Below are 16,659 nucleotides of genomic sequence, written 5' to 3' on the forward strand. Positions count from 1 at the left end.
AAAAAGTTATGGTGCTTTTAGTAAACAAAACCTTATCATCTTTTGTCCCTTTTTTTTTTTTTTCTTTTTTACTTTATGTACTTTTTCCCCCTTTAATTTTCATCCCTTCCGATTGCTTTTTCTCAGTAAAAAAAAGTACAGTTTTGGATTCTGTGAATCAGGCCCTTTTTGATGTCCCCATAGAGCCACTCATTGATCCACCGTTCTTCTTCATGGCCTACTACGAACATTGGGATTTGGTGGAGGTGGAGACTAAGCTATCACATCGTCAAAATGATTATTCTTTTCCTTCTTTTTTTGGTGAAGATGTTAGGAAATCATCGACATGTCTTTCTTGTTTTGGGGAATCTTTGAAGAGTTTAGGAGAGCAGGATAATAAGACTGTACATCTTATCTTGGTTGGAAGAGGAAACAGAATCATGGAATTGAGAGAGACAGAGAGAGAGAGAGTGACAGGAGGTGGCACACATCTTCTGCACTAAGATAAGCCCTGCCCTGAGATGAGGTTGATGCAGTATAATATGCATATGGTTACGAGCAACACTCGTTAAGTAGGTGTGACCACAATTCATCTTTAGGTGTTGCTTGGATGCTCATTCTTATCTCCTACCGTATTTGGCTTAAGTCAATCATATGCACCCAACAAAGTGATTTGATTGAGGTGTTGTCTAAATCAAACATTTTAATTATAAAAAATGCTTGATTGGAGAAGTAGCAAAGTATGAAGCTACAAAAGGAAGGATTGTTGAAAACTCAAGCATCAAAGTCCAAGTTGAGAGTGCCACAAAGATGATACCATCCTTCCATTCTTGGAATGCTCTGTTTATTATGTATGTCCAAGAGGGATTTAGAAGAGGAAATATTCCTCTTAGAGAGAAGAAGATGGTCGGAAATGTGTCAAGCTCAACCCCCACCACCCTTCGATCTACTAATGCCCATGGTTTGGTGCATTTCCCATTTTCCCTAGTAGTAGACCCCAAGCATTGAGAAAGCCAAATCATGATGATTCTGAAAGCTATTATTTTACATGTGAAAAAAATAATAATAAAGAAGAAAGGGACAATCCACATGCACTTGTTTTTTTCTTCCTTCTTAAGCACCACCTTTGGAGCTAATCATTGGCTTGCTTAGCAAAGGATAGTAGTCTCAATTGGATCCCACAAATGACAACAATCCTGGAATTCTGAGGCTACAAAAAGTGGTATGGCCTCAGTTTGAGTCTAACATTTTATTTAGTTCATTTCACTGGTTGGTCAAGAGAATAGCAAATAATATATTTTGGTGTGATGCTGTGTTACTATCATCGAGTTGAGTTGAATTCATACATGAATTCTTTTTTCTTGTGTTGGTAAGTATACTATGAGGCAATTCGTAGATGATAACTTGACATTCTTATCTAAATCAAGTGTTGTTGAGGCATTCATTTTGTTTCTAGGATGAAGAAGCATCTGTTCATATAAAAGATTACTGGGCTTCATATGGCCCTATCATTGGAGAATATAATTATGCTTTGTCAAAATGATCGCCATTCGATCGAATCATTTTCTAGCTTTTTTGTTTCCAACTTGTAACATAATAATTTCAATTAGAAAATATTTCACCTCAATCAGATTTGAACTCAGTATTCAGAAAAAAATGAGTTCATATAGTTGATGTCAAATAGGAAACGCTGCAATGTGTCACTTTGATCTGTATCCATCACACTGGGGTGTGTGCAATCGATGGGCGTACTGCCATGGCCAAGTCATGTTCCAGGAAGGAGGAAGAAGACCAAGCAGCAGCAGAAGCAACGTGGAAAACAAGCACAAAGAAGAATCCTATGACCTCTCTCTCTTTCTCTCTCTCTCTCTCCATAGATGTCAAGCAGCTAGCAGATGATGGAAAGGTCAGTTATGGAGGGCAGGTGCAGTAGGCACCCAGCTAGCGAACAGGCCGCAGGAGTCTGCCCCTTCTGCCTGACCGAGAGGCTGGCTCATCTCTCTGCAGCTTCGTCTGCAACAGCCACTGTTGCTTCTTCCAACGCCTCTTCGCCAGGGAAGTCTCCTGCCTCCAACTTCTCTTCTGCTATCGCTTCTCCTCCCCGCCGAGAACTCAGGCCACCACTGCCGAGGCACAGCCCCTTGATGGCTTCGATGCAGAAAGAAGAGAGCCACAAGGAGAAGAACCGGAAGAAGGCAACGAGAAAGAAGTGGAGCTTTTGGTCCAAGATGATGACTGGATCATCAGAGAGGAGAAGAGGGGTGGAGGGAGATCAGCTCCACTCTTAGACTGATGCCAAATGGTTGGCAGGAAACTTCTGCACATTATGTACATAAACTGATCTCCCTCTGTTCATCAAAATCCATGAGATTGTGTAGAGAGAGAGAGAGAGAGAGAGAGAGAGAGAGAAGCCTGTGTTCTGATACATATAACGAACAATTCTCTAGAATCAATAAAACTGGAAAGTTCAGCTCAAGATCATGGATTTGGTTTGTGTCAAGATACATCCTTCACAGGACATGCAATTTGATCTACATGGGTCCATTAATATCTTTTTTTTTGTGTAAAAATGTTCATGTAATGATTTATAGACAATTTCAATAAATATCTTTTTCTCTTTTTCTCAGCACCTAACCCACTATAAAATCCATAAAAAAAACCTTATTAAGTTAGATGATTTGGATTAACACAAATCCTCAAACAACTATATATTTCTTTATTGAAGAATCTTTTTCCATAAAAGTAAAGAAAAAAATATAATTCCATAAATTACAGCAAAAAGAAAGCAATAAGTTTCTGCTTCAGTTTTTCTTTTTTTTCCAAGATGATGAAAGTAATAAATAAATCAAAAGAAAAAAATAACAAAAAGCAGTGAACCAAAGAGCTTTCTTTTTTTTTGTTACCAAAAAATAAAAGACGAAAAATTACTTTTCCTAAAGTTTGGTGAATAATTTTTTTTTTTTTTTATTTTAACGTCAAACATATCAAAAAATAAATCGGAAGAAAAAGAAAAGATAATTTGGCCATGTCGGTGCCGCAAGCGGCGCACCTTCTCGACCACGCTTTAGAGGACGACGACCGGAGACTTCCTCGGTGGGGATGCTGCAAGTACCTCGCATTAATGGAGGACATGAGATCGGTCGATCCCACAAGGTTGCATCACAACGCTTGCTCTCGAACACAAAGCCTCCCACGAATCCGTTCATCTTTCATTGATCGGGACAAATAGTGAAGAACTGTGAGTACTCACTGTTCTTTCCTTCCATCTGTCTCATCTTGACGATCCGCCTTTCCTGGAACACAAATCCATGGGGTCTCCGCATTGGTCCATGCAATCATATCGGGATCAACCGGAAAGATCAAACGATGATGACCATTAATTTTCTCAGGGTTCTCTCAGATTCGCACTGGCCCAGATGTTGCGTATCACTGTAACGCGAAGTTGACTAGCTGTTTCCTACTGAATCCCCCGAGAGAGAGAGAGAGAGAGAGACAGAGACAGATGCCGACCATCACATGGGCACAGCACAAGATCAGAAGCAGCAGGAGGAGAGGGAGACGAGGCTCTTCTCCCACATCCTCTAGTTCTTTGCTTCAGCTTTCTCTCTCTCTCTTTTATCCTCGTGTCACATGAAGGCTTTCCCCGCTGGCGCAATTTGGAATGAGATGTCACGAGAGTTGTGCAGCAGAGCAATACAGCAGAAGCAAGGAATCACTTCCCCTCATCATCTTGCCTTCTTCGAATCATCTTCTGTTGCAGGAAGGGTTATTTAGGGATAAGACAAAGACAAAATGCACGAAAGATCTAATAATAGATTACAGTTCTTGATATGAGAGGTAAGAGAGATTGAGGATGAGGTGATTGACACTGGCAACAACCAGTTCAATGGGACCAAATAAATTCCACCAAAATGACATCTTGTCTTCCCAAGTACACACCTTCAGCATACATTAAACAACATATAATAAGCTTAATCCTGACTTGGACATAAGTCGATCACAGTGGCTGTAGCTCTCACCTGTCCTCCTGCTTGTAAAGTGAAGACCAAAACTTGCATTGTCTTCTTCCTCTGAAAACAATACAGCCAACTCTTACACTTGCATGTATGGTAGCATCACTGGCCACTAGTGCTAATGCAAGCTGAGTCCTCAGACACCAACATACTCTCTGTCACACTTGCTTGCTTGGACAATCATATAAATATTCTTCATTTATGACACTAAAATTCCTTAGCAAGTAAAGTGAAGAAAGAATGTAGCACTTATCTCATTGTATTCCTGGGATGTGTTCATTACTTTTTGTAAGAATGCTGACCCAGCCTCCAACCTTGGATAGTCAATCATCTGTCAGGAAAAAAATATAGTGCATGTAAAGGATAATAAAGTCAGCCTTTGCTATCTGCAAGTCATAGATTCTTGACCAATGGGGTCAAACAAAATAAATGTGTCCATCTGTGATCTGCTACTGATGCATCAGAAAATATAAGCAAATTATATGGGTAGCTTTTTTGCTATGCATTCATATTCTGCATCCTCGGACCATACGTCTAAATGCAGCCAATCTAACATTCCCTGTAATAACCTGGTGATTAAGAACAAGAGCTAAATTGTTGAGCTGATTTCCATCCGAGATCAGGATGCTCATCCACTGGGTATTCTATCTATATTGATGGTTGGCCTGAAAAGTGTCCCCATCTCCTGCAGCAGCAGGCCACATTCATGAACTGGAGATCTCAGATAAACAAAGTATGAGATCTGCTGCTGCTTCATCTTGCTTGTAAGACAGGCAAGATCTTTCTCAGACAGATTACTCACCTAAACCGATAATTAATGCCTAGATGTTGTCCTTTACGCTGAGATCTACCTCGACATGCAGCCATCCTCATGCCTCATTAACCCTCCACATTGTTCCCATTGTCCCAACACCACACAGCCATAATAGATGATTGAGAAAGCCAAGGTGGAAGAGTTTTGACTTCCGGTGCTGCAAAGCCCTGATTTCAGTGATCAGGTTCCGAGGAGCATGAAAATTTTGTTTTTGATCCTTCAAGAAGCTTGCTTTAGTGACAAGCTTTGGTGTTATCAAGAAATTTATGCTGTAGTATATCCAATTTTTTATATGAATGTATATGATGGATGGGAGATAGCAATGCAGAAACTCACCGCAAATATAGCTACAGTAAGAATGATCAAACAGTGGAAGCAAAATAAGGTGGAAACAAAAGCAAGAGAAAAGGGAAGGCATAGAAATTGCACAGGTTTCTTGATGTTACGTCGATATAGTCATAAATGTTGGGTATTAAGATGCCATTTTTTTTTTACCGCGTTCGATGGCTGGTGCCGATTTGGGAGAACAGGGGAGGGGCTACTATGGGAATAGAAGCGGGGGGAGGGAGGGGCACAGTGGGAACGGCAGTGTGGCGGTGCTGGCACTGGAAGAAGGACAGTTGGAAAGCCTCTCTTCTCCTCTCTCTCTTTCTCTCTCTATCTCTCTCTCACGCACTCTATCCCATTCATCCACATTTCCTTCGTTCTTTCTCTGTTGGTTTCTTTGTTTTCTCCTCTGCCTTCTCCCTTTATAAAGTGGCACGCAGAGCAGGACCAGAGCGAGTGACAAGGAGGGGAAAACGGGCAGGATGCAGCGGCGCAGGTCGACGCCAGCCGGACTCTGGGCCCTGCGGTGGGCCCTGACCTGCGCCATCGGCGCCATCGCCGTCGGCGCGCTCGTGGCAGTCCACGTGTTCCTCCTGCCCTCCGCCGCCGTCCCCGACGCCTTCAAGCTCACCAAGGCATCTCCTCCTCCTCCTCTTCTGTTTCTTCTCTTCTCTTTCCCTTTCATTGCTTTTGTGTTTCTCCGCATTCAAGATGTCTTCTTTCCTACATGTCTGGCTTTCTTGATTCTTGGAAGGTGATCTAGGTCTAAAAAGTTGACATTTTCTTGATTCGTTTCTTGTAATCTTTGCTATCCCCATGCCCGTTATTATTTGGGCACGGATTTGCTTGTTCTTTAATCAATCTCCGATGGATATGATCCTCACGAGGAAAAAGATTTTGGGGCTTGGGTTTGCTGACCCTTCTTGTTGCCCACATCATGTGATACGATTTGAGTTTGGTGGTGTGTTTTCGTTCAGCAACGTGAGGTGGGATACCGGCGAAAGGCGAGCGAGCTCAGCTGGACGCAGGAGATCGCGCCACCCCAACTTGCCAAGCTTAAGATTTCCACTCAGAAGGTGATCCCGTACCACATTTTCCAGAATGTTGGTTTGCATCTGTTGTTAGCAGATTGTCGTGTTCTTGTAATATCTTTTTCTTGATATTTTGATGTATGACGGTGCTCTATGGCGAAGATAGTGTTGCCGTCTATTTTGTTGATCTCGTTTCCTCTATATCTGGCAGGTGGGCAGCATGAGGGAGGGAGATTCCGGTTTCGAGAAGCTGTGGAAGCCTCCTTCGAATCGTTATTTTGTGCCCTGTGTGGCTCCCAGCTCTTCTTATCTTCGTGAGAGAACACTACTCGTCGATTTCTTGGTCTCTTAGCTGCATATTTTCTTGCTGTCATCTTGTGATTTACCAATCTTCCATTTGTCAACGTGATATTTTTGCAGCTCCAACGCGGTCAAGGGGCTACTTGCTAGTTCATGCCAATGGGGGGCTAAACCAAATGCGGGCTGGGGTATGTAGTGGTTGATTTCTCTCAACTGGGTATTTTGTTGTTGGCTTTCATTGGGGACCTGATGCAAACCTGCCTATGTTTGACATAGCAGCAGAAGTGAACCCACCCAATCTTTAGAAAATGATGGCATGAAAAGAGATCTTGATGTCAGCCTGTTAGTTTGGCAAGTCCCATAGTCCCACATCAGGAAAATCAGACTTGTTGTCTCGTCTTGGAACTATAAATAAGGGCCTGAGCTTTGATGTTAGACACACCACAAGAAGTACGGCAGGCATCACAAGAAAACCTGCTTATGGTTTGAAGTCTTCTTGTTTAGGAAGCTGAAGGTGTTTTATGGCCTAGGAACATTTCCTAAGGCATTTGTAAGTGTCCCTCTTTTATAATAGTAATTTGCTCCTCTTTCTTCCGTGGATGTAGGTCAAAGTTATTTGACCGAACCACGTATATCTGGTGTTCTGGTGTTTTGTTTGTTCTTGTCGCTTTTATTATTTCCGCTTTATTGTCTTTGTTGTGTTGCCAAAATTACCCTTTGGTAAATATCCTGGGGCTAGCTCTAACAAACTGGTATCAGAGCCTGGTTCTGGGATCTTTTGGCAACAATGACAATAACAAAGATTGTTGTCGAGAAATTCGATAGAAATGTCAACTTCGGCATGTGGCAACTCAAGATGGAGGTCATTCTGGTTCAAGACGGAGTTGATTTGGCACTTTAGGGTGCTGAGAACATTCCAGATGGTATGTCAAAGGAAGATCTTGCGGGTATGGATAAGAAGGCCCGATCTAGCATCATTCTAAACCTCTCTGACGAGGTTTTACGGGAGGTAGCTACGGAGACTACGGCTAAGAGCATGTGGGACAAGCTTAAAGCCTTGTACATGAAGAGGACAGTGGAGAATCGTCTCTACTTGAAGCAGAGACTGTATATGCTTCGGATGGTTGAAGGTACATCTATACTCTCGCATCTTGATAAGTTTGATTCTTTGGTTATGGATTTGGAGAATATAGATGCAAAAATTGATGATGAGGATAAGGCTTTGTTGCTCTTGTGTTCTCTTCCCCAATCTTTTAAGCATTTCCGTGATACTTTGATTTATGGAAAAGAAACAGTTTCTTATCAAGAAATTAAATCTGCACTGTAATCTAAGGAGCAGATAGACAAGAATATCACTGGGGAAAGTAGAGGAAATCAGGTTGAGGGTCTGGTTGTCAGGGATAAAATGGATAAAAGAGAATTTGACAGTAGTAGATCTAAATCTAGATCTAAATCCAGACATAGAAATTTGGAATGCAGATATTGTCATAAAATGGGGCACATTAAATCTGATTGCTTTAAATTGAAAAATAAATTAAAGCAAAAGGAAAAATTTGTTGAGAAAACTATTGAATCCGCTGAAGCTAGTGTAGCATCTGATGAGAATTTTGGAAATATTTTCTTTGCTACTGATGACAGGACAAAGTCTAAAAATGAATGGATTTTAGATTCAGGTTGTTCTTATCACATGTGTCCCAATAGGGATTTATTTTCCACATATGAATCTTGTAATGGTGGAATTGTTTTGATGGGCAATAATGCCGCATGTGATGTTGTTGGTAGAGGAACAATCCGAATTAAAATGCATGATGGTATTGTGAGGACGCTCACTAATGTTAGACATGTTCCTGATTTGAAAAAGAATCTCATCTCTTTAGGCACCCTAGAGGCCCTTGGGTGTAAATACACATCTGAAGGTGGAGTTATGAAAGTTTCTAGAAATGCCTTTATTGTTATGAAAGCTTGTAGGTCTGGTAGCTTGTATATTCTGCAGGGAACTACTGTCACAGGTTCAGTTGCAGTTTCGTCATCATCATTGTCTGATTCTGACATCACCAAATTATGGCATATGCGTCATATGAGAAATATTCGACCACCACAAAGGTATGCAAATTTGGTTGCATATGCTTTGTCTGTTGCAGAAGAAACAAGTGAAGTTGGTGAGCCTACTTCCTATTCAGATGCAGTTTCTTGTGATAATTCCGCTAAGTGGTTGATTGCTGAAGGAAAAGTCCTTGTTCAGAAAATTCATACGAAGGACAATCCAGCTGATATGTTTACGAAGCCTCTTCCGGTTTACAAGTTCAAGCAGTGCTTGGACTTGGTTGGTGTTCATTGTTGGTGATTGCCCGTTGGGGCTTTTGTGAAGAAGGTGGAGCAAGTTTTGTTGGGACATGCCAAGGTGGAGATTTGTTAGTTTGGCAAGTCTCATAGTCCCACATCGGGAAAATCAGACTTGTTGTCTCGTCTTGGAACTATAAATAAGGGCCTGAGCTTTGATGTTAGACACACCACAAGAAGTACAGCAGGCATCACAAGAAAACCTGCTTATGGTTTGAAGTCTTCTTGTTTAGGAAGCTGAAGGTGTTTTATGGCCTAGGAACATTTCCTAAGGCATTTGTAAGTGTCCCTCTTTTATAATAGTAATTTGCTCCTCTTTCTTCCGTGGATGTAGGTCAAAGTCATTTGACCGAACCACGTATATCTGGTGTTCTGGTGTTTTGTTTGTTCTTGTCGCTTTTATTATTTCCGCTTTATTGTCTTTGTTGTGTTGCCAAAATTACCCTTTGGTAAATATCCTGGGGCTAGCTCTAACACAGCCTAATTGGTATCCTACATGCAGTTTTATGCCCCCTACCTAGTCCTTTTTGCTTGCCTCGTTCAAATCTCAATATCCAATTTATTAGATGTGGGATCACTAGTCATATATTCTTCATTTTTAAAGAACTAGCCATTACTAGAACTTTCAAAATAATTCAATTCAAATAACTGTCATGCCAATATTAACGAGATGCAACAGCTAGGCGATGCTATGCTAAATTGCTCCAAAAAACCAAGAACAGTAAGAAGAGGTGTCACTAAAGCTATCCTGTGACACAATCAAGTCATTATTCTAAGGGAAGGAATACCTTATGCCACTTCTATAAGAAAAGAGAGTCATGATTCTTAACTAGTGGGGATAAAGACTCAACTGAATCTGGTGGCACCACATCACTTAAATCTTCATGTCATTGTTTATGCTTCATGTCACATTACTTGAATTCTCGTATACATGCTCAACAGTGTGCTAGTAACTTAAGGTATGACCAATGACACAAATGGCCCGAGTTACTTATCCATCCTAACATATAACAGCCCTGGAACCATGTTAGTTTTTAAATCCAATTGATGATTAAAGAAAAAGGTCATAGCTACTGATATTTATTGGATTTAAAGCTGTTTAATGAAGAACTATTGTGAGAAAAGACTCATGTAATAGGTTACTAACTCCTGAATCTAGATTGAACTGCAGTCACAGACTACCCTTGTTTTTCCAGGCACTTAGCCCCAAGCAAATATGCTTCTTAGCATGAAGAGATCTTATAATTTCGTGATATGATGGACATCTAATTTAAATTCTGTTTGTTAATTCTTTTGAATGCATTCAGTGAGATTCTTTGCTGTGTATCCTTTTTCTTTTAATAATGTTGGCCATAGCATAACAGCTTACATGGCTTCGAAATGTAGCCTTGATAGAAAGCTTTTTGCCTCATCACATATAACTTATGACGTCTATCTTTTCTGTATTTATTCATTCATGACTGGTCGAAACCTCATAAGAACCATCATTTGGAATGGCAGATATGTGACATGGTAGCTGTTGCACGATTGATCAATGCTACACTTGTTATTCCTCAACTTGATAAGAGATCATTTTGGCAAGATTCTAGGTAAAAGTTGCTTTTTTTATTTTTTCCCTTTTATGCTTTGGCAGGACTAGACCTATGTAGGTGCTGTAGATAAAACTCACATTGTATACTCGCTAATATCCATTTCTCATGCATGTTGCCAAAGTTTGTGTAAGTTCTCATAATTAGATGCCACTGTCACGTGCCATGTTTGACGCTGGTCCATGTTCTTTGTGCCCAACAAAGTTATAGCTTCAATTTTCATAAATACTGCTATTTTTTTATGTTGTTCATGATGAATTTCCATGTGCTTAGATGTCGTCTGATACTTTTCGTGAATATATGTCAGCAATTTCTCCGATGTGTTTGATGAAGAACATTTTATCCGCACCTTGGCCAATGATGTTAAAATTGTAAAGAAACTTCCTAAAGAATTGATGACAACTGCAAAAGCAGTAATACATTTCCGAAGCTGGTCAGGACTGGACTACTACCAAGATGAGATATCACGCAAGTGGGATAATTACCAGGTATATTTGCTGGAACATGGAAGTTCATTTCTATCCTTCTATCAAGATTCAAAGTTGCGATGCTAATGTTTCTAATTGAAATGCTTTTGCCGGCAGGTTATCAAAGCTGCTAAGTCAGATTCACGTCTTGCAAATAATAACCTTCCTTCTGACATTCAGAAACTTCGTTGCCGTGCTTTTTACGAGGCTCTCAAATTTTCTCCACAGATTGAGGCTCTAGGAAAAGTACTAGCCTTTAATGCTCTGTTTTCTGCTTTTTGGTAACTGTCCTTATACAATCATCAATTTTTTATGCTTTTTATTCTGTAGTTGTTGGTGGAGAGAATGAGGTCTTATGGTCGTTATATCACTTTGCACTTACGTTATGAGAAGGACATGCTTGCTTTTAGTGGGTGTACGTATGGCTTGACACCTGCGGAATCCGATGAATTGGCAAGGATTAGGTATTGCTGTTGAGACTTGACAAAATAAAGTTCTGGATGTTGGGAGTAGAAGACAAACTCTTGTTGTATGGCATTAAAACGTTTCTTCCCTATTCTGCAGAGAAAATATTTCCTATTGGAAGGTCAAAGAAATAGATTCACAAGAACAAAGGGACAAAGGATATTGCCCATTGACCCCAAAGGAAGTTGGGATCTTTCTTTCTTCTCTAGGATATCCATCAAATACTCCAATATACATTGCAGCTGGAGCAATATATGGAGGGGACTCTCATTTGGCTGATCTACATTCTCGTTTTCCCATTTTATTGAGCAAGGTATTAAATGAATGACTGCAATGGACAATAGGCAGCATATTGTGGATGCTAGTTTTTATTTCTGATGAAATATGCTTTAGTTTAACTCTATTTTTGTGATATTTCACTGAGAATACATCTTTTTTTGTGATGTAAGCATGAAGAATAATATATAGTGTAGACACCCCCAACCACACATTCAAAACGTTATTTCATGAAAATCATTTGTTACTTGATTCCAAAGTTGCCATTGCAAATGAATGTAAGTTGTTTAGATTTTGAACAATACCTCCTAGATAAAGATTTTGATTATTTGCTTAATCTCCTTTTGGAAAGATTGTTTAGATTTCTTTAATATCAGTTATGAAGTTTATTGAGTATTTGACTGCATCAACCTTGTTCTACTTAGTTCTAGCTTCAGTACTAGACCTTTATCATCAACTTCGGCAGTAACATATTGTATCTTGTCAAAGTTCAAAGAAGGAAAAAAGTAGCCTGGATCTCCTTGTGACACCAATCACATCCGATAATTAGATGCCTACAACCATAAAATGATCTAAGAACCACAATAATGTACAGGAACAATCAGGAACCAGAAACATCACTCTTAATTGATAGATTGTTGTCTGATATGCTGCTGTCAGATTTTCTGTTTTCAGAAAGTGCTCCATTCATCTCCATTGCTTATCAGTATATGCTGGGTCATGATTCATGGCCTGATGCCCATCAATGTCTGAAACACATCCCTGTGACTTGATCTTGGCTTTATACAGTGTTAAATTGTGGACTTCATCGCAGGAGAAACTAGCATCAGCTGAAGAGCTTGGACCTTTCAAAGATTATGCATCTCAAATGGCAGCATTAGACTACATTGTATCAGTGGAAAGCGACGTCTTTATCCCTTCATACTCAGGGAATATGGCAAGGGCAGTTGAGGGTCATCGCCGTTTCCTTGGTCACCAGAAAACTATTAATCCTGACAGGTAATGTTGGTATTTCCCTCCTTACCGGTGAAAGGCTTTTGAGCTTATTGAACCTTTTTGTCTGCTACCTTTATGTATGTAGAAAAGCTCTTGTTCATCTGTTTGATATGATCAACCAAGGATCTCTTAAAGAAGGGAAGAAGCTGTCAAATATCATCACAGAGATTCATAGAAGACGGTAGGTGACAGTGTGAGCATAATACTTGCTTCTTTCCTTTTGTTTAATATTGCCATACTTTATCTTTCATTTTTCGATATGACAGGCGAGGTTCTGCCCGCAAAAGGAAAGGTCCTATTCCTGGCACGAAGGGCATAGAGAGGTTTCGGTCCGAAGAAGTATTTTACGAGAACCCTCTACCCGATTGTTTGTGTCAGCAGCAACCTTAACAATTGGGTAACTCACTTGTGCATACATAAATCAATATATGCTAGAATTCTGTATAAAAATGAAATGTCGGGATACAGCCGATGGCTTGGCAAATTCGACACGGTCCAGCTAAGCATCTCGCATGACCGATGAGGTGTTGGAATTCTGATAGGGCTGTGGATTTTGTACATGTTTAAGCCTATCAGCAAAGTGGAGATCAATCACAGGACCACTTTGTTGGGAGGAACTAAGGAAGTTGATCTCGTTTTGTATACCTGAAGAAATAGAACCTGGTGGCTTGGATGGATGGAGGCTGCGATTTGGCCAAAGCAACAACTGCAATTGCTCACACCATTGCTGCAACATTTACAACACAAATGTACCATTTGGAAAGGACAAAACACACAGCATTGGTTGTCTTCTTCCGTGTGAACTGCACTGTCATAGAGATTTCCAAAATGCACTTGTCATACAAATTGCTACTATTAAGCTGAATGGTCAAAGAATCTGATTGACTGACTATTGTGTGGCTGCATCTGTTGGCTGTTTGGTTGTGTACCTTTTCATGAACGTGGCTTATTAAACACCCTTTTGGTGCGATACAGAACTTTGTGTTTATTTTGATAATATCAATCGAGACAAGTCTTCTGAGAATATATATATATATATATATATATATATAATGTTATAAACAGAAAAAATGGAACATGATTCCAATGATGGTTTAACAAATTTTGACAAAAAATTATTTAGTTTAGATTTTATTTAAATAAATTTAACTAATTTAGAGATATATTGTATATATAATAAGTTATACATCTACTCAATGAGAAAAAAAAGAGGAGGTAATTAAAAAAAAAAGAAAGAAATAAGATTTGATCTTGATTAAAGATGATAAATTTTGATTGAAGAAACTTTAAAGATTATCTCTACAAGATTTCGAATGAAGTCTATCAATCTAAATTATCATGAAGAGGGGTAGATTATTTTTCAAATAAAGTCAAAAATATTATATTCTTTAAAGGATAGAATGTATTATATATTTAATTTGATACAATTATAATTTTACTTATTTGTATATTTTTTAATCTTTTTTTCTAATAGATTAGAACATTAGAACGAAAATTATCAAAAATGGATCAATGAATTGAGTTTTATTTTGATGGCGTGAAACCCCAATTATTATTTTGGTGAAATGATTATATCATCCACTTTAGAGACATAAAAATGTGAGATTACTTTCAAAGTAAAACCGAATATACCTTTATCCTAAGAGTTTACTTCTTTTTTTACTATTATTTTTAAGTTATTATATATTTTTTTCTTTCCTTCTATTATTCGTGATAAGCGAAGAAATAAATAAGTTTAAACATAATGGATACGTTAGTCATCATAATGACCCGTCAATCATATATTATCGACATATAATGATCTGATCTAAGATTTAGACTCAAATGATCACACATGGTCATAAGATTTAGTATTTGACCTCGTAAAGGGCTTAATCAAGCGACGTGGACTATACAAGTAATGAACATTACGTTATGCCCTCACTCAACACATGGCATGTCCCCTCTTAATGTCCGACGATCTCGGATATAACTACTCTTAGACTAGTTAGGAAAAGGACCATAAGCTATGCGATTGCGACATTCACCATTGAACTTTAGAAACTAACTTGATTAACGGAGTTGTTGTTGTTGTCAAGAACACCATTGAATCAGTCGACACAACGGAGAAATCATGAATAGTTGAATCAGTCTTGAAATGAGACTAATTGGATACGACTTATCGTCCCAACTCAAATAATAGAATCTGACTTAACAACCCTATTAAAAAAAATTATTTTACACAGTATATGAAACGTGCCTCTCATTAATTAGATAATGGACTAAGTGAGGTAATTAAGTCCATGATCACAAGCATTTAGGTACTTGGCCACGCCAGCCAATTAGACTTACCTCTACCGAATAGACATTAGTGAGATTTCCTCTTAATTTATAACTTGTAACATGGAGTTCAAACCATCTCATGCATATCTCGAGACAATATTATAATCCTTGCTGAAGGTCGACAAAGTTCTTCTTTGATTGTAATGAAGTAATCTTTCCTTCCAGGCTTGCATTGCAAAGAAGCAGAGAGATGGCTGGGGATAAGCAGTGACATTGAGAATTCGTGTAGCTTCCATCACCTCGAATTCGTGTGTGTATACACACACACTTGATAATGGATGATTAGATGATTCATGATAAACTTTGATGTTCTTCTGAATCTGTTAATCGAAGTTGCTGTTGTTGATGCTGACCATTATGAAAGCATTCCATAAAAGTATTCATAGACCAGATGGATGGATAACCACTCTGTTGACGAGAACTTGATGTAACTTACAGTGAGATTAAGATAGCATTAAATGTGATTAGACCTGCAAGTGTTGGATCCACAGCTTTTGAAAATTGCTTAGGAAATATTTATGAATCTGGTCATCGTAAACCAAAAGCGAGGAAGGAATTTTCAGCTCTTGCTACAGAGGAGCAGGTCACCTTAACGTGCCATTCTCATTGCAGTCTTGAAGATTCGATGATAATAGCATTAGATTGCCAACAGTACCCATAGAAGACATATTACTATGGGAACAACTAGATGCTGGGTTTGACATCTACTCAATGCATAAACTATCTTTTGGTCCTTGCAATTCAATTGTTCAGTGAATCATACCTCTATCTGTCACCACTTAAGAAAACATATTTGAAGGATCAGGAAATTAGATTTGAGACACCTGAAAGGAAGTCTTGAGTGGTACTTTACGTAGCTTAGACCTACACTAGTTGGATATATATATATATATATATATATATATATATATATATATATATATATATATGAGATTTGCTGAGGTGTAGCACATAGTTAAGTTGGTAATAGAGTGGGAGGATCACCAAGACTGGAGAAACCTCGGTCAGAGAAGATGCATGAGAATACATCAGCTGTGTTTGGTGGGCAATATTTCCTCCAACCCAAGCTAGTGTTTAGTTTCTGAAGCTTGTCAAGAAGAAAAGGGAGAAGAAGAATGTGATTGCATTGCACTTTGCCTTTCACGTAATGCAATATAGCCTTCTCCGGTGGACAGAAAACCTGAGCATGACGATGGCATTCAGGCCCCATCAACATGACCAAGCTGTCTGAATTCACGTAGGAATTTGAACATATTGGTGGCAGATAGCAGTCAGACAATTATTAGAATTTGTAGTTTTGTTCTGATGAATCCATCACAGTTAACTGCTCCTTTTGTCTGGACTAGGAAGCAGTTGCACCTGAGAGAGGACGTGATCGAAGGATGAGCTAATGTTCATTTTAATTCGGTGACAAGCATCTGTCAAGCCCTGTAGATGCCGTTGTTGCAATCTTGGTCATCTTTTGATGTCTGCCAGACCTCGCAGGTGGTGTTGAACATGCACTTGGTATCCGGCGAAGATTCTTTGCTTGCTGCACACATCTCTTTGATTAGGATGGACTGTTCAATCTTTTGCTGCTCGAAAGATCTTCCACTATAGATTTCTATTAATTCTACTTATTTCCATTTCCAAATAATCTGATCACAGAAGACGTCGAAACGTTTGCAGGGATACGAACGAAATGGTTTGGTCATTTCTCTTGTAAACAGAATAACATCTGCTTCACATTTCACAGTCATT

The 16,659-nt window shown here is 39.1% G+C and overlaps 1 protein-coding gene across 1 annotated transcript; it reads left to right on the forward strand.

Annotated features, from left to right (window-relative positions):
- The first annotated feature begins 5,359 nt into the window (after nucleotides 1-5,359).
- Nucleotides 5,360-13,487, forward strand: LOC103975520 (O-fucosyltransferase 7). The gene is made up of 13 exons (XM_009390501.3): nucleotides 5,360-5,768; nucleotides 6,111-6,209; nucleotides 6,376-6,478; nucleotides 6,585-6,652; nucleotides 10,305-10,393; nucleotides 10,701-10,881; nucleotides 10,978-11,106; nucleotides 11,191-11,324; nucleotides 11,425-11,638; nucleotides 12,416-12,600; nucleotides 12,683-12,778; nucleotides 12,864-12,994; nucleotides 13,066-13,487. The coding sequence occupies exons 1-12, from the start codon at nucleotides 5,616-5,618 to the stop codon at nucleotides 12,985-12,987; spliced, it is 1,575 nt and encodes a 524-aa protein (XP_009388776.2). The 5' UTR covers nucleotides 5,360-5,615; the 3' UTR covers nucleotides 12,988-12,994; nucleotides 13,066-13,487.
- The last annotated feature ends 3,172 nt before the right edge of the window (nucleotides 13,488-16,659 follow it).

The sequence above is a fragment of the Musa acuminata genome, chromosome BXJ2-2, assembly GCF_036884655.1.
Source record: "Musa acuminata AAA Group cultivar baxijiao chromosome BXJ2-2, Cavendish_Baxijiao_AAA, whole genome shotgun sequence".
NCBI lineage: Eukaryota > Viridiplantae > Streptophyta > Magnoliopsida > Zingiberales > Musaceae > Musa > Musa acuminata.

Coding starts and splice junctions, on each gene's coding strand:
- LOC103975520 (XM_009390501.3), top strand. CDS start 5,616: ATGCAGCGGCGCAGGTCGACGCCAGCCGGACTCTGGGCCCTGCGGTGG. Junction 10,394..10,700: donor TCATTTTGGCAAGATTCTAG/GTAAAAGTTGCT, acceptor AATATATGTCAG/CAATTTCTCCGATGTGTTTG. Junction 11,107..11,190: donor AGATTGAGGCTCTAGGAAAA/GTACTAGCCTTT, acceptor TTTATTCTGTAG/TTGTTGGTGGAGAGAATGAG.